This window comes from Sardina pilchardus, chromosome 16 (genome assembly GCF_963854185.1).
Source record: "Sardina pilchardus chromosome 16, fSarPil1.1, whole genome shotgun sequence".
Taxonomy (NCBI): Eukaryota; Metazoa; Chordata; class Actinopteri; order Clupeiformes; family Clupeidae; genus Sardina; species Sardina pilchardus.
In genome coordinates this window covers 3,370,372-3,395,828 of record NC_085009.1, presented here as the reverse complement: position 1 = coordinate 3,395,828, position 25,457 = coordinate 3,370,372, and the positions used below count along the sequence as shown (strand labels likewise).

Sequence of the window (25,457 nt, the reverse complement as noted above, 5' to 3'; positions counted from 1 at the left end):
GTATTAAAAGAGCACCCCATGTGGTGCAAAGTGGTACTGCAGATCCAATGCAAGTTCAGTGGATTTATAGAGAATATTTTCCAAAAATCATATCTCCAATAAAGAAACTCAGCAACAAGCCCACATTTTGGACAAATGATCCTCACATACAGAATGTGATATGGTAAAATTAAAAAAAATCCTGTTAACTGTCCACATGGTGAAATGATAGGACGAAAATGGGCTTTTTGAAAATCAAGCCCAATTAAAACAAAATGCTCTGACAATATGACAACGATTACAACCAAAGTTGATGCATGGACATGACCTTATAGTCCATATATGAGTGGGAAAAAAACCTGATGACATTTGTGGCACATACCTTTCGAATGAGAAGCCTTCAAAAGTGATGATGTCTTTTCAAATAATGAATTTATAGCCATTTTCAGAGCTTTGCAGAGGGGAAATTACACAAGACACGTCTCATCTGATTAGATTTCTTAATTCAACAGGAAAATGTGCTTCCATTCACATAGTTTCACTGATGTGTGTGAAATACCAAAAGAACCAATAACGTTGCAAGTTGACCAAAAAGGATTGTTCACCACAATGCTTAAAATGACTTGAAGCTTCAAAGGGCTGCAGTTTTTAAACCATTAGTGATCCAGACATACTATTTAAGATTTGTGCATAGGTCTAGGCTACAAACACCTGTGATTTATTTCAGATTTTTTTGGAGAGGGTCACTTTCCAAATTGGCTGAAATTGGGTGATTTGACACGGAATGACCCATTTTAATCAAAGCCGCAACCTTAAGTGCGACGGTTTAACATGGAAGACGAACGACCCCGTTGCAGCTCCTGCAGTGAGCTAAGATCAGCACTCCGCTATAGCTGGCGGATGGTTGACGGCTATTTCAAGAAATTCCCGCGAGGATGGGGATTGCTGAGACGAGACTGAATGCATAGCTGGCTGTTTGCCCTTTCTGAGGCTAATAAAGTGACGCTGTGAGCAGGGTTCGAACCTGCGCGGGGAAACCCCATTGGATTTCGAGTCCAACGCCTTAACCTCTCGGCCATCACAGCCACAGCAAAGAGCTTTGCTTTGAAATGAATTACAGCATAGACTGCTGCTTCTAGCTCAAACCAACACTTTGCATTCATATAATATCAGCCTCAGACCACAAGAAGTAGCAAGATACTGAAATACTCATTTTGTAAGTCTTCATAAACAAACATCTTGCATTTAAACACTGCTAAACTGCATACAGTAGTTGTATATTTGTATACATCTCACACAGGCATTTTACAAGGACAGTCCTTTCTGTCCCTTCCGTTTCCTGCAAGAACCCCCCACCCCTAAATATGGTCCTGAACCCCCCCCCCCCCTCCCATCCACACACAAACACACACACACACACACACACACACACACACAGACACACACACACACACACACACACACACACAGACACACACACACACACACACCCTGTCAGATGTCAATGCCACCCACACCTCTATGCCCATAGAGGCCCAGATGCCCGTGGTCCGTGCTTCACAGCTGTCTGCCACAGGACAGTGGCACTTTGTGCTGGGGCAGACGAGGCTCGCTTCCTCTGACATCACCCGCCGCAGCAGCAGCAGCAGCAGCACGAGACAGCCATCGTCTGTGCCACCAAGTGCCACCGAGTTCCAGACGGCTTCCTGAGTCCCGCTACCATTAGGATGTGTGTGTGTGTGTGTGTGTGTGTGTGTGTGTGTGTGTGTGTGTGTGTGTGTGTGTGTGTGTGTGTGTGTGTGTGTGTGTGTGTGTGTGTGTGTGTGTGTGTGTGTTTGTGCTTGTGCTTGTGTTTGTGTTTACGTGTTTACGTGAGAGTGTGTGTGTGTGTGTGTGTGCGTGTGTGTGTGAGTGTGTGTGTGTGTGTGTGTGTGTGTGATGATGATGAGAGAATGTCTGTGACACCATGTGCCCAGCACCCCGCTTTCCTCTTGGCTTGAGGTTGAACACCTGACACACATAGATACAGACAAACTCTTTCACCCAGACACACACACACACACACACACACACACACACACACACACACACACACACACCTACTATGACACTCTGAACTGTGAATACTGACAAGAAACAGAATTTGCAGACAAATTGAGACATGTTTAATCATTATTGTGAATGTTTTCATTAATGTCCATATTGCATTATATTGCATGGATGCAATATTATACGCTTACATTTAAGCATCTGATCATGATACAATAAAATTGTTATTGCCAAAAAAATAAAAAGCCACCCTCAGTTAGTTAGCACTTAGTCTAGACAGTTGCTTGTCTGTAGTTTGGAGTGGCCACAGACTGCCTTGCCTGGACAGCTAAGCTGTTGGAGCAACAGGTGGCTGAGCAAAGAGTGCTAGCGCCACCCTGAGGTGGGACCCTGTAAGAGCCACTGCCTTCTTCTTCAGTGCCTGAGTGAGAGGACCAACTGGGCCCCCGCACGGCTATTTCAACTAGCAGATGTGCTCAGTTTTTTTGTTATTGCTTTGCAACTGTACAGTAACTCATTCCAAGTAAAATTACGTCGGATGTTTCTTCAAAATGTGTTTTTCTTCTGAAAGCCTAAGTATGTAATAGTGGGATAATAGTGGGAATTGAATTAGGCATTCTCTACGTGTACAAGTGATACACAACAGCCTGAGATTATATAGAGAGGGCAACATCTAAATTGGGTCATGGTGACTGAAATAATCATTTTTTGTTTGTTTGTTTGTTTGTTTGTTTGTTTGTATTGGACAGGCGAGCGGGAGCTTGCGCTGTAGCAGCTGACCCCGTGACTCCTTGTTTACTTCTGTTTATGCAGCGTGGTCGAGTCATCCAGGGGCCGCAAGTGTCTGCCAGGCTGGCTTGTCACATCGCATCCAGTCTCTCTCTCTCTCTCTCTCTCTCCCTCTCTCCCTCCTTTTGCTCCCTCCTTTTCTCGTTCATATTCCTTCCTAGTTTTCCATTCCCACTCCCCATGTCTCTTCTCTCTTTCTCTCTCCTATCTATTCCTCCTTTGATCTTTCTCTCACATTCTCTCTTAGTTTTTCAATCTTTCTCCTTCTCACTCTCTCTCTCTCCTTGCACTTCTCTCTCTTCTCCTTTTTTCTCTTCCCCCTTTTCTATTTATCTCTATCCCTGGTGTTCTCTCTCTTCTTCGCCCTCTCCTTCACACACTCTCCCTTGTTTTACATTCCTACTCTTTTCCTCCCTCCCCTTCTCATCCTCTTTTCTGTTGGCCATCTTAGCTTTGCTCTAACTACAGCTCCAGACTCCTTCATCCTCCACTGCTCTGTCATTGCCTATTTGTTTTTCTTGTACACTCAAGGTAACAACCCCAATCTGTTCTTCTCCTGGCAGGGAGAGAATGGTATTCAGTGATGTGCTCAGGGAGGAGATAGATTCTTAGCCCTCTCATTTTTGTCTACGCTACCTGTGAACAGGTGTCATTCTGTTCAGACTCCTTATCCCAAAGCACTATCCCTGTCTCCCTGTTTAAATCTCTGACCACATGTTTATCTACCAGTCACTTTGTGTCTTACAAATGATTGTAATGGTAACACTTTAGTTGAGGGAACGCATGTGAACCATTACAGTAGTACATTTACTGTGTGATAGGGCTCAGGAAGGTCTGTATTATGCATCATTACACATTTATTAGGTCTTTATTTAACAATTTCTTATTCTTACTCAGTAGGTGATTTATTCTTGGCAAATCCTTAATAATAATGAATGTCTTGTCTTGATCTAAGGTTACTGGTATAAAGTATAGTATAGAGAATAGAGAGTTTTATACCCTAAAACAGCATCTGAATAGGTGACATAGTGACAACATGGTAACAAATTAAAACAATGTGGTAGAAGGCTATAACGTTTCTGTTTTGATCCATACTATATCATTAACCTTAGAACGAGGTCAACTAGCTTATTGAGGATTTATAAAGAATAAATCGGCTAATCAGGCCTCTGGTCCTCCATTCTGGTCCCATTATCTAGCCCTTCCATGTGTGTCCATCTCTCAGGAAGTCCACTTACCTGCTATAATGTCAGTCCGTGGCCTTCCTGTCACAACACTAACTGCTCTGGTCTCTCTGCATTCCACTACATCCCTCTCCACCTGGGAGTTCAATTCTCTCTGTGTTGCATGTGGAGATAATGTGCAGAGATTACCTCATGAGTCCCTGCGGTTCGAATGAAATTTACCATTAATGAAAACTGCATACATGCACGGTTGCCTTTTCTGCTTTTGCAGCTTAATCCTCTTGTACTTGTTCTAGCTCTCATAGTCATTTATGAGAGCTCATTCCCTTTCCCCTTTGCCCCGGCCCTTGTTCCTGTCGCTGCTCTAATGCCCCGGCCGGCCCAAAGGTTGTGACACTGTTGACCCCTGGGTGACCCGTGTGTCCAGCTTGTGAGGTCTGCAGCTGCGATGCAGCTAAAAGCCTCCGCTAATCCCTAAGCAGCGCTAATGAAGAGCACCAGACCAGTGACCAGGGCAGGTGCCGCGGTGCGTGTGGGTGTTCGCGCATGCGATGGATGTGTGTGTTTGTGTCTGTATGTGTGTGCTCGTGAGTGCAGCACATGCGTGTGTGTGTGTTCTTGCATGCATTATGTGTGTGTGTGTGTGTGTGTACATGCATGCATGGAGCGCATGTGTGTGTGTGTGTATGTGAGAGAGAGAGAGAGAGAGAGAGAGAGAGAGAGAGAGAGAGAGAGTGTGCGCGCAATGTATGTGTGTGCTTGTGTGTATGTGTATCCGTATGTGTGTGCTCTTGTATGCATTATGTGCATGCATGCATGGAGCGTGTGTCTGTGTGTGCATGTGCATGTGTGTGTGTACGTATGTGTATACATGCGTGTATGTGTATGTGTCTGTGTGTGTGTGTGTGTGTGTGTGTGTGTGTGTGTGTGTGTGTGTGTGTGTACATGCATGTGTGTGTGTGTGTGTGTGTGGAGGGGGGATTTAGGATATAATTTTTTTGTGTCTGTGCTTGTGTGCGTAATTTGTGTGTTTGTGTGTGTAATTTGTGCGTTTGTGTGTGTGTGTGTGTGTGTGTGCATCCATGCATGCATAATGCGTGTTGTGTGTGCATGTGTATGCTTGTACAGGTTTGCATGTTTAGATGGGTGTCTGGATGTTTGTGCATATACAGTATGTATTCAAGCATGAGCATGCGTCTGGATGTGCATGTGGTGTCTGAATGGCTATATATGTGTGTGTGTGTGTGTGTGTGTGTGTGTGTGTGTGTGTGTGAATTTGTGGGTGGAAGCAGGGGGGGAATGACAGGGGTAGTGTGAAGGCGTGTGTTCAGGTAATTTATTACCCCTGTTCTCACTGCTGGTTGATTCTGTGCTACAATAATTTAGAAGTTCTTGATCACCACATTCTTTGATAGATAACAATGAGGCATTGACTCAAACAAATTTTGTTTGTAAACAAATAGCCTTAACATGGAAGTTTGGCGTTGATCTGTCTGCTTTCAGAGTGAGTGTGTTTTCATGCTGCACTCTTTATTGCGCCACTTTTGGAGATGGTATTTTGATCAGGACTCCCACATCAGACATCTGGTCTGATTTTTAACATGCAGAGCCCACCGTTCCAGTGGAAAATGATCTTTTTGAACTGGCCCCATAACTCCAGTCTCGTGGCCACATCTGATCCTCCTGAACACCCCCCCTGGCCACCTCTGCCAGCACACACACACACACACACACACAAAAGCAAACAGCAACACTCATCTGACCCTAATGAACGAGCCCTTTAGCTCCGGCGCCGGGCGTCGTGCCCGAGAGCACCCAGCTGCTCCGGGAGGCCGTCTGCACATGCCCAGTGTGTTGGCACGAAGGGGCGTGTCGGCCGGTGTCCAGAAGGCAGGCGGGCAAACAGGGCGGGGCAGGGTAAACAAACAGCTGTGCAGCAATATCCTCTCTTCTCTCCCTCTCCTCCTCTCTCCCTCTCTCTCTCTCTCTCTCTCTCTCTCTCTCTGAGCAGCCCATCAGATCATCTCCACTCAGGACCAGCAATCTGCGCTTTATCCCAGTAAACAGCGCGGCGAGTGTAAACACACAGCTGCCACTGCAGCAGCAGCATCCCACCCCACTGCTGTCCGCCCCACCCCACCCCACCCCACCAGGGGTCCTGTGCAGACGAGAGGCTTTGTCATTTCTTTAAAACATACAGAATGGAAATGAAAGAGAGATTTAGGGAACAGGTTGTACTAAGCGGTGTCCGAGGATTTTAGTCTAAACATACAAAATATTGGAGATGAAATCTACAAAAATGATTCACGTTGGTTGTGGTCAGTATATAAGCATTAATACTACCTGTACAAAAGCCAAGGGTTCATGAAAGTATTGTTTTGTCTTTCATGATTAAGATGGCCTATTGTCAAGATAGCCAGGCTATGGCAGAGAAATCCATCTTCATTCAAAAGGAATGCTTCATTTGTGACAAAAAGGAAGATAAAATATATTCACATATTATGACAGTCGACAGGGCAGGTTTTTAAGGCTAAGGTAAAGTTGTTCTTTGTTGTGTTTATATATTCGATTTTCTTCAAAACACAATGTTATAAATATTGTGGAGCTTCAACAGCATATCTCAGCTATCTGGCATTTTGTAAGGAAGATTGTGGAAGGAATAGACCCCCTATGGTCATAGTCTGAAGTTCGCCTACAAAATAGCTGCCATCTTTGAGATTCGGGGTGCCTCTCATCATGCCTCCTCGATCCTCGATGCTCGATCCTCGAGGGGCGTTCCCACTGGATAGACTATCCCATAGACCTCTGAAGTTCGCCTACAAAAAGGATCCAAAGCTGCCATCTTTGCCCATATAAGGAGATCCGGGAGTTAATTGAAGCTAACTGCCTATGGCAAGTTGCATTGTAAGTTAGCTCTGGGGTAGCAAAGATCAAAGTGTGCCGTCTTCACCTACCGAATATCACAGTATCCACTAGACAGCAGTGGACAAAACTGTGTAGCGAAAAACGTCTGCATTTCCAATGTCATCATCCCCGCAAGAGTTTAAAGGTTGGGTACGGAATTAGCAAAACGGACGGCAGAGTTTGAACATATACAACCTCAAGTCCCGCCCTCCATGCACGAGCGACAATTCAAATGCGCAGCGCGAGAGCGAGCCAGGCTAAATGAAATGCCAGCCTGGCGTCTACAGCACTATGAGCTCTAGTCTCCATACAATCACTCACATCAACTTCCCCAATTACATTCTTTATTCACCTCCAAAGGGTTGTAGTACATATGGTTCAGTAGCCATAGGTGTGTATATTTGAACAGAATCTGGTTTGTTCTTACCAGGGCGATTATCTCCTGAAATATCCGAGTTTAGTGCTGGCCCGTTGGTTCGCCTATTCCACCGTAGCTCCAAGCTGTTAAGTTTCGATTTCATGTTTACAGCACTCTTCGTGTCACGGTAAAATGTAATTTTTGCTACATAGCTTATTTATTGCGTGGGTGATTGAGTTTCCGTAGGTATCCGCTGCCTTAGTTAGTTTGTATAGAAATGAAGTGACACATACAACAAGAGGGGAACATGGACGTGCAGCAGCAGGCAGTTGGTTTCGTTTCAGCACTGACTCGCGGTCACCAGCTTTCGAAAGGGTCGCGCGCGGTGGGGGGGGGGGGGGAGGAGGAAGAGGAGTAAGACGTTAGATTGACGAACGAGCTGTGAAATGATGGTATGGGGTGAGGAATTCTATTGGCTGGAGTTTTTCGAGCCCTGCCCGTTCCGCAGATGATTGACGTGTTTAATTTCCATTTCAGTGCTTCCAACTTAGTGGCTATAAGTGGGTTAGGAATAGGATTTCAAGTGATTTTGCAAAAATGGCCAACAAAGCTCATTCCATACCCTACCTTTAACAGGTGCGATAATTGAAAAACCCCATGTTATTTTCCCATAGAAAAAAATCTCAAGATACCGGATCTCCTTATTTGGGCAAAGATGGTGGCTTTTTTGTAGGCGAACTTCAGAGGTCTATTGTCCCCCCCCCCCCCCCATCATTCTTTATGTAGGCTAGATCAGTGAGGATCGAGGCATCGAGGAGCGAGGGAGGACGTATAAACGCTGCATGAGAAGCATGTATCTGCAGAGGATGTCTAATAGACGGTGTGTGGTATCTGGCGATTTTTCCAATGGGAAAATAACATGGGGATTTTGAATTATCGCACCTGTTAAACTCTTGCGGGGGACGATAGAGTCTTAAATGCAGACGTTTTCCTGAACACACTTTTGTCCTCTGCCTTCTTGTGCATACTGTGATCTCCAGTAGGCGACGTGAAGTCGGCACACTTTAATTTTTGCTACCCCAGAGCTAACTGGCTAACTAACTTAATGGCAAGTTGCATGGCAGTAGCTCTGGGGTAGCAAAAATCAAAGTAGCCTATGCCGCCTTTGCGCACCGGAGATCACACTATCTTCTCGAAGGCAGAGGACAAAAGTGCGTTCAGGAAAACACCTGAATTTCCGATTTTGTCATCCCCGCGAGAGTTTAACAGGTGAGATAATTCAAAATGCCCATGTTAATTTCCTATAGGAAAAATCGTCAGATACCGTAGGCCTATCTCCTTATATGGGCAAAGATAGATTTTTTTGTTGGCGAACATTGAAGCTTTTTTTGGTTAGCTCAGTCTGTAGGCCTACTATTGTATAGGGGTAGTTATATTGCTGGTTTTGGACTAAACATCTTCCTATTGCTTTAATGTGAAAGATAATGGATCAAATGTGTTTTGGCTCAAATGTATGAGAGTAAAATGTATGTAATGTAATGTAATGTCAAATGTATGAGAGTAAAATGTCATTCCTATCATGAACAGATGCTCTGCCTCACTGCTTCATGACGGCATGGCAGGCCATAGGGGATGTTTGATGTCTCTATAGGGTGATGGAAATGCAGAGGACTGGTTTCCTCAGGACTGGTGATGTGGCTGTGGCATCCCAACCCTCCTGCTCATGATATCTTCCTGTTCCATCCTCTTCTCTCGCCTCTAACGGTCACCGTGACCTTATGTGTGTCAGACAGGCTCCAGGGATTAGCACATTGCTCACAGCAACGCTATTCACTGCTTTGTGAGACCTGTGCATATTTCCCTCGTTCCTATCCAGAATGAATGGCACAGTGTCCTAAGTGCAGGGTGGGGGAACTTCCCTGTTTCTGTGCGTGTTCTCTCCGGAGCCAGAGAGGTGAACTGAGAGCGATACTCCATATGAGGAGTTTCAGACAGGAAGTGACACGCCGCTGATTAATCTTCACCAATGACAGTGTTTCTGCTTTCAGCAGAGGAGAGATGTTATCTTGCATGTCGATTATGGGAAATAATGTGCTTTGCATCTGGTATTTTGAAAATCATCGAGACTGATGTTTATGATCAAACCATAACTACTGTACACAGCTTATCAGTTCAATGATATCAGTTATTACACGCACAAGTATTATTAAACAAGTCCAGGTTTGTCAGCTAATCAACCAGAAAATAGTGCTCCACTTAGGCCACGTGAGTTTTCGCTGCTTATCTGCTAATATCAATGTGATTGTGTGTGTTGAAGGCATCCAAACTAGAGATGACCTTTGCTGTGGCTGCAGTGTGCAGTCGGTGGTATGTGAACAGGCCCTTCTTCATCTCCTCCCACTCTGGATGCCTCCTCCGCAACAGTTAGGTGTGGAACTCCGAGGCCCGCCGCTGCCTGTGACCCTGCGCCCACCTCCCGCCGCGGCCCGATGACGGGCGCTCCACGCTGCGGTAATACAGCATGACATGTTCACCTTCACCATGCCAATTAGAAAAGGTCAGGAGTTGAGAGACGAGAGTCGAGAGACGGACCCGCGGACGTCCCCTAGTCCAAGCCTCCAGCGGTGAGGGTGCCAAGGAGATGGAAAGAGTTTGTGTGTGTGTGTGTGTGTGTGTGTGTGTGTGTGTGTGTGTGTGTGTGTGTGTGTGTGTTTGAATCTGTGTGTGTGAGAGAGAGAGTGTGTGTGTGTGTGTGTGCGTGTGTGTGTGTTTGTGTGTGTGTGTGTGTGTGTGTGTGTGTCTGTGTAAGCGGTGTGCTCCATGTGAATGTCTTTGGGAAATAAGTCGGTGTGAATATAAACACCATGCCTCATGATTTGCGTGTCTGAAATGTGCTGTGATTATAGATAGACATTTGCTGTGTTGATGAATTCATCCAGTGTTACAAGGCTCAGTCACCGGGCGCTTGGACTTGGACACATGTGCAACACGTAGGGCGTGAACACGGCTAACTGCTGGAGCCGGAGTGACTTTCACTTCTTCATCTCCTCCTCTGCGTGTGTATCATGTCTTTGTGAGTCCTTCAGATAAAAGAGAACCAGCGACAGAGCCACACTGTCAATATGTGGGCCGTCGAGATAGACAGCAAAACGTCAGGTGAGATCAAAGACTTTTTGATGAATGGATGGATTGAAATACTGAGTAGAAAGTAAGAACAGGTGAAATTTTAGCAATGCATTGACAGATTAGGATGTATTAGAAACCTGTGAACTGGTGTGATTATCGCAGTGTTAACCAGCAAATGCTGTAGAAGACATTTGATGTTTTGCATAAAGGGGGCAATGTTTTGCATAAAAGCAAATTGTTTGTTAGATCAGTGGAATATGCTTGTGAACCAACAGAAATCACTGGTCTGCTGAAACAATAGATCGATTAAAGCCCTGAAGGACAGGGTCATCTTTCACTTTCAGGATAGCTCTGTGTATGACAAAATAATGTTTCACGTGTGTGATCCGGACTCCAAAAAGTGGAAGTGGAGAGTTAGGCCCTACGTGTGTACTGAGCTAGCGCTTGCAGGAATGAAGCACATCAAGGTCACTACTTCCCTTCTCAAGCTGAAAAGTCTGTCCTGAATGGATCTTTGTTACACAAATTCACTCACTTCTTTAATGTAATGTTAAGGAGTCCATATATCTGTACAATAAGTCTGTAGTCAGCATTCAGTCTCAAAGAGACAGACGATGTGTCTATTTCTTATCTGTTAACAGATTCTGACAATGACAGCCACATCTTCTCTGATGACGAGAGGGACATTCAGGTGTGTTCCCCACGTTACACACTTTGGGCTTGTGCTTTTATGGAATGGAATGACTTGTGTGAAGAAGAATATCCTTTAGAGGACAATAAAGACTCTATCTATCTATCTATCTATCTATCTATCTTTGTGAGTGTGTATGTATGCATTTTACTGTAACTCTGCCTATTCACTCTGCAGTGTGAGATTCTGGAGATACAAAGGGATGAAGCCAATCAGAAACTCTCTGAGATTGAACAAGGCAAGCAAACCATAATGATCTCTAATTTGTTGAAAGTGCAACAAATGAGATTTTATTTTTCACACTCTCGTACTTGAAAAGGCGGTGGGGAAAATGGATTTCAAGTAATTGATAGAGAGATGAAATTTTGAGAAGCTTTCTACCAAATGGATTTATTCAACATATTAGTCGTCCCCCACTGGTTTTTAGTGTCTCACTAATTCTGTCTTCTGCTCCTGAATCTCAAGTGAGATTCAGCACTACATGAGAACGGAACGATTATTTCAGAACAACATCTCTTGTATTGCCATTCTTGAACCTATTTTAGAAACCTTGATATTGCCTGTGATTGACATATCAACCACCTTATGTGGATGCTAACAGAGATTTCAGATTGAGCCAACATGGCACCCATGCCCTGCTTATAGAACATTGCTGGAGTCACACTGTTCTGCTCTAAATGCATGCAGCCTCTTCTCAGCTACTGAAGGAGATTGATGCCCTGGAGTTACAGTTCCAGGTAGAGCGAGCCTGCAGGGAGACTGCAGAGGCCTTGGCTGTGAAGGTACGTTCGATCTTCATCATGTCCCTCATCCTCACTGATCAATCACTTCACTGACATACCATCAATAACATTTGTGATGCGATCTGGGAAAACCCATCACATGGTGCAAATTTACTTATGATTATGATACCATCCTAGCCTGGCTCCGCCTTCCTACGTACTTCCGATTAGTTTTCATTTCCCTTCAGTGCGTTGTGTGGGTCTGCGGTATATTCACAGGTTTTCTCATGTTAGCATTAACACATTAGACAGAGAGAGTCCTAGTCCTCTCTTACCCAATGTGACCTATGACCCAGGTGACTAAAGAGAACAAAGTGCTGAAGAGACAGAGCCTGGCCTTGATGCCGCTCATCCCAGAACTGCCAGAGAACCTCGACCTTCTGACCTTTGACCCAGAGAATGATGCTGGTAATGACCCTGGCACAGCGGGAGATGCTGGTGCTGACCTACTCCTGCAGAGCCAAGCCCAGATTCAAGGTGCATTGGAGTACTTTTTCTCTGGTTCTGGTTCTTTCTTTTTACTCATTCCTCTTTCTTTCACTCTCTTTTTGTTTCCCAATGTCGTTTTCAACGTCTTTGTCTTATTTCACTTCTTTTTCCTTTCTCTCTCTCTCCTCTCTCCTTGACTTTGGTTTGTGTGACTGTCCAAACTCTGCGTTCTCCCCTCCACACGCGGACACACCCAGAGCTCCAGGCCTCTCTGGATGACCTGCTGGCTGAGAAGATGCGCTTGAGCGAGCAGGTGGACGAGCTGCAGAGAGAAAAGGCTGACCTCACCGAGCAGGTGACCAGGACTCTCTCCCTCCACAGGCCACACACTAGAGTTGCTGTCTAGTCTGCACAAAGCAAAACCTGTAGTTATGGTTAGGCCTATGGGATTTATAAGACACTTTTGTCCAACTTGCAAAATAAAACAATACAATACCGTAATTTCCCGACTATTAGCTGCGGCTTATACATTGATTTTGCAAAATTTCTTCCGCTATGAGGTTAATACAGGGGGGCAGTTAATATGGTGTTAATATGGTTTTGTTTCTTTTAACTTGCATAAAACACTGTCCTGCGGCTTATACACAATGCAGCTTATATGCGGGAAATTACTGTAGCTAAAAATTAACAGTAAACAGTTTTAAAGCATTGGTAGGGTGATAGGGCAAAGGGAGCCTACAGTATACTGAATATAGACCAAACCAAATGAATGCTCAATATTTGTTACAAAATGGGTTCCATGTTTGCTTCTATTGGTGTTCTGTGATAACCAGAATAGAAACCAAATGGCCATATAAACAAAAGCTGTATATGTAATGTGTTTTCCTTTGCTCATCTCTGAAAGCTCACTCGTGAGATGGAGGAGAAGGAGACCCTCTTGAAGAAGATGACCAAACAGAGCAGAGCGGTGAATAAGATGAAGAGAGGTGAGCTGGCCGAGGCACTCTACCTCTGTGTGTCAGAGAGATGTTCAAACATTCAGTGAATTCTTGTTGCTTTGTACGTCCATGCATGTCTGCACTGTACACTGCACTCTGTGTATCCGTAGTCTCCCACCTGGTGACTGAGGAGTTTGCAGAGATGTCCCAACAGCTGGAGATGGAGCAGGGACTGAGACAACATGCTGAGATCTTTGCCCACCAGGTACTGCCCCACTCCACCCCACCCATTCTCTCTCTCTCTCTCTCTCTCTCTCTCTCTCTCTTTCTTTCTCTCTCTCTCTCTCTCTCTTTCTTGCAGTTTGTATAGTATGTATGTGATGGTATATTGCATTTCTCACATTTTCCTGCAATGTGGTTACAGTAAACATAAGACTAGAATTAAGAAACAAATATTCAGAAAATCCATTCCAGGAATGCCAGGCTCTAGTTGTTTATCTCCTAGCATGACAATTTAGCCATACAAATTTGAGGAGGATGTGTTTCAAAAACATTTCTACATATGTGTATCTACAACTGTGCATGTGTTTGTGTGTGAAACTGAGTGTGTGTATTGTGTGTGAATTGTATGTGTGCTTGCATGGTGTGTGTGTGTGTGTGTGTGTGTGTGTGTGTGTGTGTGTGTGTGTGTGTGTGTGTGTGTGTGTGTGTGTGTGTGTGTGTGTGCGTGTGTGCATGGTGTGTATGTGTGTGTATGTGTGTGTGTGTGTGTGTGTGTGTGTGTGTGTGTGTTTGCATGGTGTGTATGCGTGTGTGTGTGTGCGCGTATTTGTATGTGTGTACACACACAACAGTTAAAGGCCTGTCTGAATCTGATGGCCCTGTAGCCCCCTATTCATGCATTCCTCATCCTGACACTGTGCTGAAAAGGAGGTCAGACAAAACACAAATACAAACAATATGTTCGCACGGCCCCTCGCAGACAGGTGTTTAGCAAACACACACACACACTGTCATTATGCCTGGGGCCAGTATTAATTGCCCATCCTGCTTAATGGGCTTTTGGGGGCCCTGCCTCCATCTCTGGTGGCTGGTAATTAACAACAGTTGCCACGGTCACACAGAGGCAGCGGGCAGGCTTGGACACCCCGGCATCCGGCGCGGCCATTGAGGCTTTTGTCTTAATTGTCAAGCGTTTAGGAAGCCCTCGTCTCCAAGGAGCTTCACCTGTGAAAGGGGACCCCTGCTGCTCTGCTCACATGTGTTTTCATGCTCTCTCTCACTCTGTGTGTGTGTGTGTGTGTGTGTGTGTGTGTGTGTGTGTGTGTGTGTGTGTGTGTGTGTGTGTGTGTGTGTGTGTGTCTGTGTGTGTGTGTGTGTGTGTGTGTGTGTGTGTGTGTGTGTGTGTGTGTGTGTGTGTGTGTGTTTGTGCTTCTGTGGATGTATAGGGGATAGGGGGAAACATGGGGACATGTTTGTATTCACATGCACATAGAGCATACACAGACATCGCAGACAAGTAAGTGTGTGTGTGTGTGTGTGTGTTTGTCTGTGTGTGTGTGTGTGTGTGTGTGTGTGTGTCTGTGTGTGTCTGTGTGTGTAGAGGATATGTATAGCATTCACAATGTGCACTCTTTTGTATGTCTCTGTGTTATATGAAGTGAAGGTCACAAATAGACAAAACTCTCTTTCACTTCTCTTTCCTGTTTGAGTTCTTCTTGGTCGCTTTCGAAATTCCCTCCACAATGGTCTCAATTATGCACATTCTGTGTAATTCCAACAAACGCTGAAAGCTTTTGTCACAACACTGAATCATCCCTACAGAACATTCTATATGCTGTCAAAGCAGCAACTACATACCAACACAAAGAAAGCGGTAGACCACACAGTGTAGACTAGAGACCCCTATAAACATGACACTGGAGAAGCTATCGTCAGCTACTGTAAGAAATGTTCACTGAAAGGCAGAGTTGGTTTTGTTACGTGTCACCTGTGCAAGAGAATGCTGCCAAGGTGGCTATAGAGCTTGCTGGCGTGCCGTCTTGCCCTATTTGCCATGACTGCAATTGTGCAACTGCTTCACCTCATCCTTTGATTCTGAATACACGGACAGCAAGCATTTACTTTGAGAAGGAGCTGCAATCTTCATTCTCGGTGATTCTTTGAAATGATATACTGTTATTTACTGAAGCGTTTTTCCTTTGTGTAAGGTTACGCAGGGTGCACCATTTGAATAGCTGCCAGAGAAATACACAATAAGTTTAGATCTGCCAGCAAGAAAGTAATTCAACCAAACTGAATACATATTGTCACTACTGATCTATAGCACGCACCTACATTTTGAGTGTAGACAAATAAGACAAATAGTGTTTGTGGAAACAGTCCGAATAGTTTGAGGGAGGGATTAATTCTTGAAAGAACACATCTTTACAACTCTGAGAAAAACGGTGACTTACATTGATGGATGCACAGACTGATGTAAAGCATACTGATCAGATGGACTGGTTTAGGTGCTGATCAGATGGACTGGTTTAGGTGCTGATCAGATGGACTGGTTTAGGTGCTGATCAGATGGACTGGTTTAGGTGCTGATCAGATGGACTGGTTTAGGTGCTGATCAAATGGACTGGTTTAGGTGCTGATCAAATGTATGAGGCCTGCAGATCTGGGTATAAGCCATCCATTAATCTGCACTATGATTAGAGGTTTTGTCGCCTGATTTTAAATCCATTGACTGAAATGAATCAGGTCACAGTAAGCAATGAAATGTATTTTTTTAATTATTTTTGTATGTACTATTCTATCTTGTATTGATTTCTACAATGATTAGATGTATTTATTGAAATGGAAGTTTTTCTGATATCCGATCCAATGATTTGAATTGAGATTATATTCATCAGATGTTTTGCTTTTTATAATGATTCAATATGCTAATTTGTTTTGTGAACACTGATCTGTACAGCAATCAGATGCAGGGACTGAAAACAGAATGATTTTCATTTTGGTTTGTTCTGAGCAAAAACACTTGAAAAGAACATCGGCCCTGTTCCCGTGTTCCAAGGCCTCTTCTCTAAATGGTAACCGTTTAGAATGTTATGGAAGAAGGGTTTAATAACGTTCCTTTAAAGATGACATTATCTTTACAAATAGATTCATGGCCGGGGGCACATACTGTAGGCTTTTTCTGCCCAATAGCTTTAAAGCTTAAATTAAAGCAAATTCCACATCAAGGCTAACTGATAAAATGACTGCTTGAATTCAGGCATGAGGCGAGATTTGAAAGTAGGTCAGTAGAAAAATGATATATATAATATATATAAAAATTGTCTGACAGCCCAACTTCAGACACAGAAAATGTCCTTGCTTTGAGCCCTGTAATAGGCTAACCTACAGTGTATGTGTGGTGCCATCAATGCATGACAGGCCTATGATTTCCTTGTGTCTCTGTAACCTATGCTATTTCACACAATTTTTCAGTAATTTAGGCTACATACTTGGAAAAGGCAGTTTGATCGTGTTGGATCTGAAAATGATTTTGATCAACTAGTAGTTGTAGCCTATTATACAGGGGAGACACTGATTCATCCAATCTGACTAATTCCATCCTATAAGGGGTCTGGGGAACACTTTGTGGGCAGGTGACTTCCAAGCCTATGGACTTTTGAATAATATTCAAGGTTAATCAGAACAATAAATACTATTATTAACCGGTTATCTAAGATTGAAAATAAAGTTTTCTCTTCAGTGAGATTGAAATTCAAGTGAAGTTGGTTTTGTTCCTGTTTAGTTTACATTCATTCAAAAACCACGTTCGTTTCCAGTTTTCGTTCTTTGAACCATTTCTAATCCCTGATCAGATGTACATAATCAGATGCATTGATCATACAGTATGTATACTGATGTGTGTATTGGTCAGGTGTATTGATTTGTACTGAACAGATTGTTCTGATGTGGTATATTGATTAGTATAGTGATCAGGTGTGTGCATTGGTCAGGTGTATTGATCAATATAGTGATCAGGTATGTGTACTGGTCAGGTTTATTGATTAGTATATTGATTCGTATAGTGAGGTGTGTGTATTGGTAGGTTTATTGATTAGTCTAGTGATCAGGAGTGTGTATCAGTATGTGTGTTGATTAGTCCAGTGATCAGGTGTGTGTATGGATGTGTGTGCTGACCAGGTGCTGGTCCAGAGGCCCACTGGTGAGATGGAGCTGCAGCTGCAGCAGTCCCTGGAGCAGGTGGCCAAAATCAGCGGCTCCCTGGGAGAGATCTGCCTCCACTACCGCAACCAGGTAACCCAGGGTGTGTGAGTGTTTATGTATGTGTGTGTGTGTGTGTGTGTGTGTGTGTGTGATTTGTGCATGGGTCAGTGTATGTTGTTGAGACTTTGTGGGTGTTCTGTGGTTCGCTTTGTCTAAGGTCAGTGGCTGGGTTTGATAACCATAGGTGTGTATGTGTGTGTGTGTGTGTGTGTGTGTGTGTGTGTGTGTGTGTGTGTGTGTGTGTGTGTGTGTTTATGTGTGTGTTTGTGTTGAGAAGAGGTGTCTCAAGTATCTAAAGTCAGGGTCAAGATTTAGTTCCCATCTCACTGTCTGTGTCTATATGTGCGTGTGTGTGTGTGTGTATGTGTGTGCGTGTGCGTGTGTGTGTGTGTGTGTGTGTGTGTGTGTGCGTGCGTGTGTGTGTGTGTGTGTGTGTGTGCATGTGTACGTGTGTGTCCAGGCTGAGCCAGGCTCTGAGCTGCTGCTGCTGCGTGAGCGTGTGCAGGACAGTGAGCTGAAGAGGAGTGTGCTGGACGCCCAGCTGGTAGAGGCCCACAGGACCATCGCAGAGCTGCTGGGCCAGAGTAGGGACACACACACACCCCTCCACACTGCACTCAACACACACACACACACACACACACACATCCCTCCACACTGCACTCAACACACACACACACACACACACACACACACACACACACACACACATCCCACCACACTGCACTCAACACACACATCCCACCACACACTGCACTCAACACACACATTTCCCTCCACACTGCACTGCACTCAACACACACATCTCTCATCAGCAACTCCCAGTACTGTGCATTTGCTCTGAAGCAGTCACCGGCAGTCACCGGTTTGGGATGTAAGCCCGGGCCAACTGATTGTATGGCGGTGGTGTAACTGTTGATCACCACACTCACATTTTTGTTTTGTGTCGCACCTTGTAAACACTGACAACATAACATTCCATCAAACAACTATTTAGACAGGTGTGTTCCTTTTCTTTTAAAGCACCATGCTGATTATTACTATAGAATATAGAGTTAGAGTAACAGCAGCATATGGACCTATTGTATGTCACTCTCTTTGTCTCTCATTAATGCTAAATTGTTTGTCACATTGTCATTGTTGATTTCTCACGCGCACGCCTGAGTCGTGAATTGTTGTCACACTTGAGTCGCTAATTGCCCTCTCTGTGCCCTAGTTAAGCAGTTTCAGGATAGGCTGCAACCGAAGACTGAGGGGCAACCTAACGAAATGGTCCAATCAAAGGACGAGACCCCAAGCCTTGGCCTGCCCCCTCCTCCTCCTCCTCCTCCTCCTCCCCCTGGTCTTCCCCCGCCTCCTCCTCCTCCACCTCCACCTCCACCACCACCACCTCCACCAGTTTCAAAGACTGCTGTCGAGTACGGTCAGAGTTCACAGATGTCACACAAATGTGGAGCTTTTTCACAGCACTAGTTATTATACATTATATAACATTTGGCTGAGTTCTCATAGATTTCTGTGAGTGCTTATGTTATGAGAATATGTAATGAATTATTTTTAATGCAATTTTATAAACTAACTCCCTTTTTTATTTTTTTTCCTTTCCTCTTTTCAGCCCATTGGATGAGCTGAGGAGCAGAAGAAAGAATGCAGGAAATACAACAGACCCCAATAGTGAGTGCTTAACCAGTAGATGTAGCCTTGATATGGTCATGTTATAATTATAACAGATGCAATATACTGTAGATATAACATTAGAATCACCATGAAGGTATTTTAGCAATGTAGCATTTGATCACACGGACAAGAAGAAGAGCAGAAAAGATCAACATGAGATATTGCTCATTGAGGAACCTAAAATCTCCCTCCTGTGGGAGCAGCTGATCAGGGGGAAATAAAGGGAGAGTGCTCCATCACTTTGCCCACTCTACCACCCAATGGGAGGTGATTTTGCAGGCGTTCCTCATGATGACTGAGAATGAAGATGTGTCCTCTCCTGTGGAGCTGGCTGACGTGCCTGGGGTATTTATAGGTGATGTGGACGACTGGACTTGGGTGGTCACTGCTGATGTGGAACAGGCCTCTCATATCTTATGTTTTCCTGTAGTAATGTCTGATGAAGGTATTTGGTTATGGTTGATACTTGTAAATGACTAGTGAGGAAATATCACCTACTTTGTGATGAAAGGTAATTGACTGGAAACTTGCATTACTTTATATCTTCCCCATTGATGGTCATTTTGATACCACAGATGAATCAAGACCCAGTCAGACCAACGGTAGGAGTAATCAGGTTTTGTTTACAATAATGCACATCAAGGGAGAGACAGCATGACTTCACCCTAAAGATCCATCAGCTGCTCTAACTAGACAAGGAGATAGTTAGGTTTTAAGTACTCAACAGAAAAAATAGATAATCATACAGTAACAGTGGGAAAGTCAGGAGTTCTCCAGTCTACCCAAATCAATGGCTGTTGATGCAAAACAGAGAACAATAAGTGATATCAACCCTTGTGTCTTCTATGTTAAGGAACAGTACAGATATCATACAGGGTCACAGCGTAGGAGCATACTTTTAGTGTCAAAGTAACCTACAGTACTAGTGAGACATGCAGAACATTAAGCCACAATGGACTGTTGGACATAATGCTCTATTCCACTTTCCCTCACCATCTTAGAATATTGTGTTTTCCTTGGTAAAGCATTTGCATGCATTGTTGATAAGACATGTCATTACTCAGGTGATGCCTGTTTCTTATCTTCTCAGAGGGTCATTCATCCCTAGACATAAAGTCCAGAGCTGTGGATGAGATGATGGAACGAATTAAGAAAGGGATTGTTCTCAGACCCGCCCAGAAACCAATACAGGTGACACACACACACACACACACACACACACACACACACACACACACACTCACACACACACACACACACACACACACACACACACACACACTCACACACACACACACACACACACACACACACACACACACACACACACACACACACAAAGCATTAAAGAAGATCTTAAAATGCACTGAACATTCAGCGCAAATGCATCTAGAAAAGCACTCCGAGAGCGCAGACCTCCATCAAGCACCTCCTGAATCCAGACAGTGATCCAGATCACTTTTTTTATCTTGCTAAAAAACAGACAAACAGACAGACAAACAGACAAACAAACAAACTGACAGACAGACAAACTCTGATGAAAAAAATAATCTCCTTGGCACAATAAATAAGGTAATAAATGCAAAATGCCATGTTTTACCACAATTGTCTGGTGCATATGTTACATTGAGATAGCAAAGATCAATCTAATCAAATCAGGCTTATTGGCCATGTACAGTATACTTGTGTATACAAGGAATTTAATCTCTGCATTTATCCCATCCGTGAATTAGTGAACACACGCAGCGCACAGTGCACACAGATTGCAGTAACTAACCAAGACCCCTGTGCTTTTCCCTCAGAGTGCCTTTGATGAAGACGACAACAAAGTATATTCCATATTTTTTACCAAAATATGACATAACCATCTACAACTGTGTCCAATATTTGACTTTTGCATTGGCCTATGTAGTCGATCCACACTTGTCTATATTGTCTCATTCACAGGAGCAGAAGAGTGAGAAGAGAAAGTCCGCTATTCTTGAGCTCCAGGGGATGCTGGTACGATATATATACACGTCTTATTCAAATTGCTGCATTGACAAAGCATTTATATAGCGTCAAATACCGAACATTCTTATTCTAAGTTATACTGTTCCATGCATTATGCAGGACTCCATGAATAAGCGGGGACCCAGAAGGGTGGGGTCCCGGAATCGCATCAGTCGGAACGTGGGGGAGGCGGAGTTACAGCTTGTCCTTCGGAGGAGAAGGCGGGCCATGGGTGATGAGCAAGAGGCTCGGCCAACCGCCACCGCTGACTCCACCACCACAACTTCACCCAAACAAGGTTCATTGCTCGTGTTGTATTTAATATTTAAGGGCCTCCCACCCCATAGATCTAAATCATCTATTGTTTTAGTGTTTGTGTGTATATGTATGTGTGTTTGTGCTTGAAAGCATCATGGGATTAGTTGAGCTGTATTTGTGGTGGGTGACTATGTGGAATGCACATTCAGTCATCAGTTAAACTAGTGCAGTGCCCGTACAAACAATGTTTTAGTCACTTTGCAAAGTAAAAGAGTGAAGGGGAAAGGCATTAGAGTTGCAGCTAATGGCAATATTAGACACATTACGTACCCGTGCGTCTTTGCTGTTGTTGGGAAATGATGAAATAACCGCATGGCCATGCCAGTGCTATTAACTCGGAAGTGATGTTTGAATGAATGTTATGCCCATAGCCGATGTCCAGATAGAGTCAAGAGCGGCTGTTTTAAATGCAAACTTAAATGCTACCGACGTGTGTGTGTCGGCATATTGTTGCCAAGATCAGCAACCTGATCATGCAACTATGCAACGTTACGTTAGCCTACTTTACAAACAGCCTGCTTACCAACATGGGTGCATGTGTGTCGGACTCAGCATGTTTATCCAAGATCAATAATCTTGAAACGGTCCGTTGTTTAAGTGAGACATCGTACTTTCCATGAATGGCAACACGTGAGTTTGTTAGCGAAATTGGCTTTTTTTCTGTGCTGGAGTAAATCAGAGTGAGAATTGGGGAGTGGCTAGAGTGCGGAGAGCGGTAGAATTGTGGGATTGCGGTACAGTTGAATTTTGTTTAATTTAACGATATCTTTGTCATTTTCTGTCCAAAAATGACCAAACTTTGCACTGCACTCACGCATGTCATTAGCAAATTTTAGGTCAGTCGGATGAGTTTGAGAGTTATTCTGGAACACACAGACAGAGTGACACACTGACAGACGTTCCTTGCATTAATAGATAGTGATGTAAAACATTTACTTTTATAGCTTCAACATGAAATTACTATATGCGACTAGTTGACAGCTATTATGAAAAATTTGTCAACAAGGAAAAAATCAGTTGTGGTGAAACCCCTATAGCATGTTTCCATGTTCAACTTCTCCTCCTCTCAGTACAGTGGCAGCCTCATCTCTCACCCAGACTACTGTTTTTTCCCTGCCAGGGGGTGGCCCTGCCTCGGCTGGCCCAGCCTCGAGCTCTCTTCCCTGGGCTGGAGAGAGTGGCAGTGCCCCTGTGCTGCGGAGGCTGAAGCAGAACCGGGAGAATAGGAACTCGCGAATCAGAGAATCTCAGTTCATCTTGGAGGAAGTCAACGTTACGAGTCCATGAAGTTGTTGAACGATGATCTTTTGGTGTTGCTGTGGTTTCTCTGTAAGCAATCTAGGGTCAGAGAGTGTCAGAGAGAAAACAGGTCTAAAGATGTAAAAACTGAAATGTTCTAGAATATTAGAGCATAACACAATTTTGTTTTGTGTCAATATAGTACAGAGAAGAGAGAGGGAGAGGGAGTGAGAGGCGGACGTTCTGACATTCTTTATAAAAAAATGACTCTCATTTACACCAGTCCAGCAGTTATCAATGTACATCTTTGTTCACAAAGTTTGGATTTGTAATACAATTGTAATACTGTACCATGATGTGTGCTTACCCTAACACTTATCTTCACAAGTTGTAGGCTACTCATGTGGCAACATGTAAAGGATAGACATTTCACGGTTATTTTCATATGAAGAAGAACCCATTTGTTTTCTGTTGGTCCAATTAACACAGCTTATTTTGCTGACAGTGCAGGCACAGCGAAGTCTGACGCATTAAGTGGGCCGAAGTTCATTAATAAAAGATACAGTCTATAGAAAGATAGTCTTGTCTATTTCAGAGTCTGTGCCTTGACTTCCCGCTACCTATCACTGCCAAACTCTGGCCCAATTTTATGGACACAGAGATTGTATTTGCATTAAAACGAGGAAGACACCGGAGCAGCATAGTTTATAAGGCTTACATTTTTTTTTTAATGCAAAGGTGCACCACAACATACTAATGTTTCAATGTTGATTACATCTTCGTCAGAGTCTTTTGCATTAAAACAAAAAAAAAACATTAAGCCTAATAAACTGTGCTGCTCCGGTATCTTACTCTTTTTGATCAACTTGCCCCCTGCCGTGGATGCACCAGTTGCTTGCAGAAGCGCATAGGATCTACTCATTTTTTAAAACTGTATTTGCATTATTTGAATGCCATGTGCATTAAACGAAATACTGTACCACCAATTCTCATCTGTTGGCAATGGCAATGTGAATCTGGATAAACAGGGAAGGGTTCCATCGCCCTTCAAGGTATGGTTATGGTTATGGTTATTTGGCTGACGCCTTTGTCCAAAGCGGCATACCAATAAAAGCAATACTCTCAGACAACCCACTGCTTCTTGGGAATAGGGCATTAATTCACAATAGTCATTTAACCATATCGTGCAAGGCAAGAAAGGCTGACGTTTCAGTGTCACAATAGGCCCCTGCAAGGTTAACAAGGTTGTTGGAAATGTCAGTCTTTCTTTGCTTGCAGAATTTGAATAGTAAATTTGTTTTGAGCGCAAGCTCTCCTGGCTCTCTAAAAGTCATCCACATTCCACCCCATTATAAATAAATTGATTTGATTTGAATGGCTGAGATTGGATTACATTGTGCATGGAGGATGAAAGATTTTGGCAGAGCGTGTGAAGCTTGTTTGCTTAGTGCTGTATATCAGGACAAACTAGCAACCAACATTATGTTTAACTACAGTAGAGTGCAATTTTGAGAAAGTGTGGCAGAAAGGGAGTATTTGTGTAATAGGTCTGAGAGATAGGTGGGGGCTTTGCCATGCAAGCATTTACAGGCCTTAGCAAAATCTTAAAATGAATCCCATAATGAGAGCCAGCTAAGATGGGAGAAATCTGTTCCTGCTGGCGGGTACCAGTTAGGCGAGCTGCAGTACTTTGAACCAATTGCAAGTGAAAGGGAGGCCTGACTGAGACCATATAGAGAGTTAGTCCAGTCTGGTCTAAGGTCAGGAAAGGCTTGCTTTAGATAGGCTTCTTAACTGAAAGAAACTAGCTTTAACTATGGACTTAACCTGTTTGTCAAAGGTAAGATCTTTGTCCATGATTCTTTACAGAGGGCTTTACAAAGGGCTTCAGGGAGCCTATGTCCATACCCTGGGTGTAATTTCCACTGGATCCTATTAAGAGGACTTGCTGTTTTGCAAGACAATCTAATAGAGTACATATTTGTCATATGGTTCATACAGAATATCCATATTTTCATTTATTATTCATTCATTTATTATTCATTCATTTTTCTTATATTATAGTTATACACTGCATATCTACATTATTACAATATTACTAACATTACTGCTACAGTGTACTATGTTGCTCATACATTGTTCACACTGCATATCCATGCATCTGCTCTTATAAGGTTACTGCTAAGACACTGCACATATTTATAGTTAATCTATACTGTAAAACCACTCCACCTTATTGTCTGCACTATGTATCTTATGCACCAGCCTATACTGTGTATATCACATTGCACTTTATATTTATAGTTAATCTATACTGTAAAACCACTCCACCTTATTGTCTACACTGCACTATGTATCTTATGCACCAGCCTATACTGTGTATATCACATTGCACTTTTCTGCTTTTTTGCACTTCTGGTAAGACACAAACTGCATTTGGTTGTCTATGTACTTGTAACAATAAAGATGAATCTAATCTAACCTAATCAAGAGGTTTTAAGTAGTCTTGGTCTTTCAGGGTAAGATAAATGTGGGTGTCATCTGCATAGCAAATGGAAAGGGATGTTTTCTATACGGATGGAGCCTAAAGGGAGCATATAGGGCAAAGAGGATGGCAGCAAGAATGGATCACAGCACAGGATAGAAGTGCTGAGGAGGAGACAAAGGGTAAGCATAACAGCATTGCCAGCATCAGTAATGAAATATCATAATGAATTCTTAGTAGTGCCGTTTCCA

At 43.6% G+C, this 25,457-nt stretch overlaps 1 protein-coding gene and 1 non-coding gene across 2 annotated transcripts; one reads left to right on the top strand and one right to left on the bottom strand.

The window, feature by feature from the left end:
- Nucleotides 1-982: 982 nt before the first annotated feature.
- On the bottom strand, nucleotides 983-1,064 carry trnas-cga (transfer RNA serine (anticodon CGA)). Its single transcript has one exon. It is a non-coding gene; the product is annotated as a tRNA-Ser (tRNA).
- Nucleotides 1,065-9,859: 8,795 nt separating this feature from the next.
- shtn2 (shootin 2) lies at nucleotides 9,860-23,485 on the top strand. The gene is made up of 18 exons (XM_062516208.1): nucleotides 9,860-9,887; nucleotides 10,350-10,419; nucleotides 11,031-11,080; nucleotides 11,258-11,318; nucleotides 11,768-11,862; nucleotides 12,159-12,339; nucleotides 12,549-12,646; nucleotides 13,196-13,277; nucleotides 13,400-13,494; nucleotides 17,412-17,525; nucleotides 17,956-18,079; nucleotides 18,712-18,913; nucleotides 19,111-19,169; nucleotides 20,263-20,363; nucleotides 20,975-21,001; nucleotides 21,120-21,173; nucleotides 21,285-21,462; nucleotides 22,603-23,485. The coding sequence occupies exons 2-18, from the start codon at nucleotides 10,386-10,388 to the stop codon at nucleotides 22,767-22,769; spliced, it is 1,722 nt and encodes a 573-aa protein (XP_062372192.1). The 5' UTR covers nucleotides 9,860-9,887; nucleotides 10,350-10,385; the 3' UTR covers nucleotides 22,770-23,485.
- Nucleotides 23,486-25,457: the final 1,972 nt, after the last annotated feature.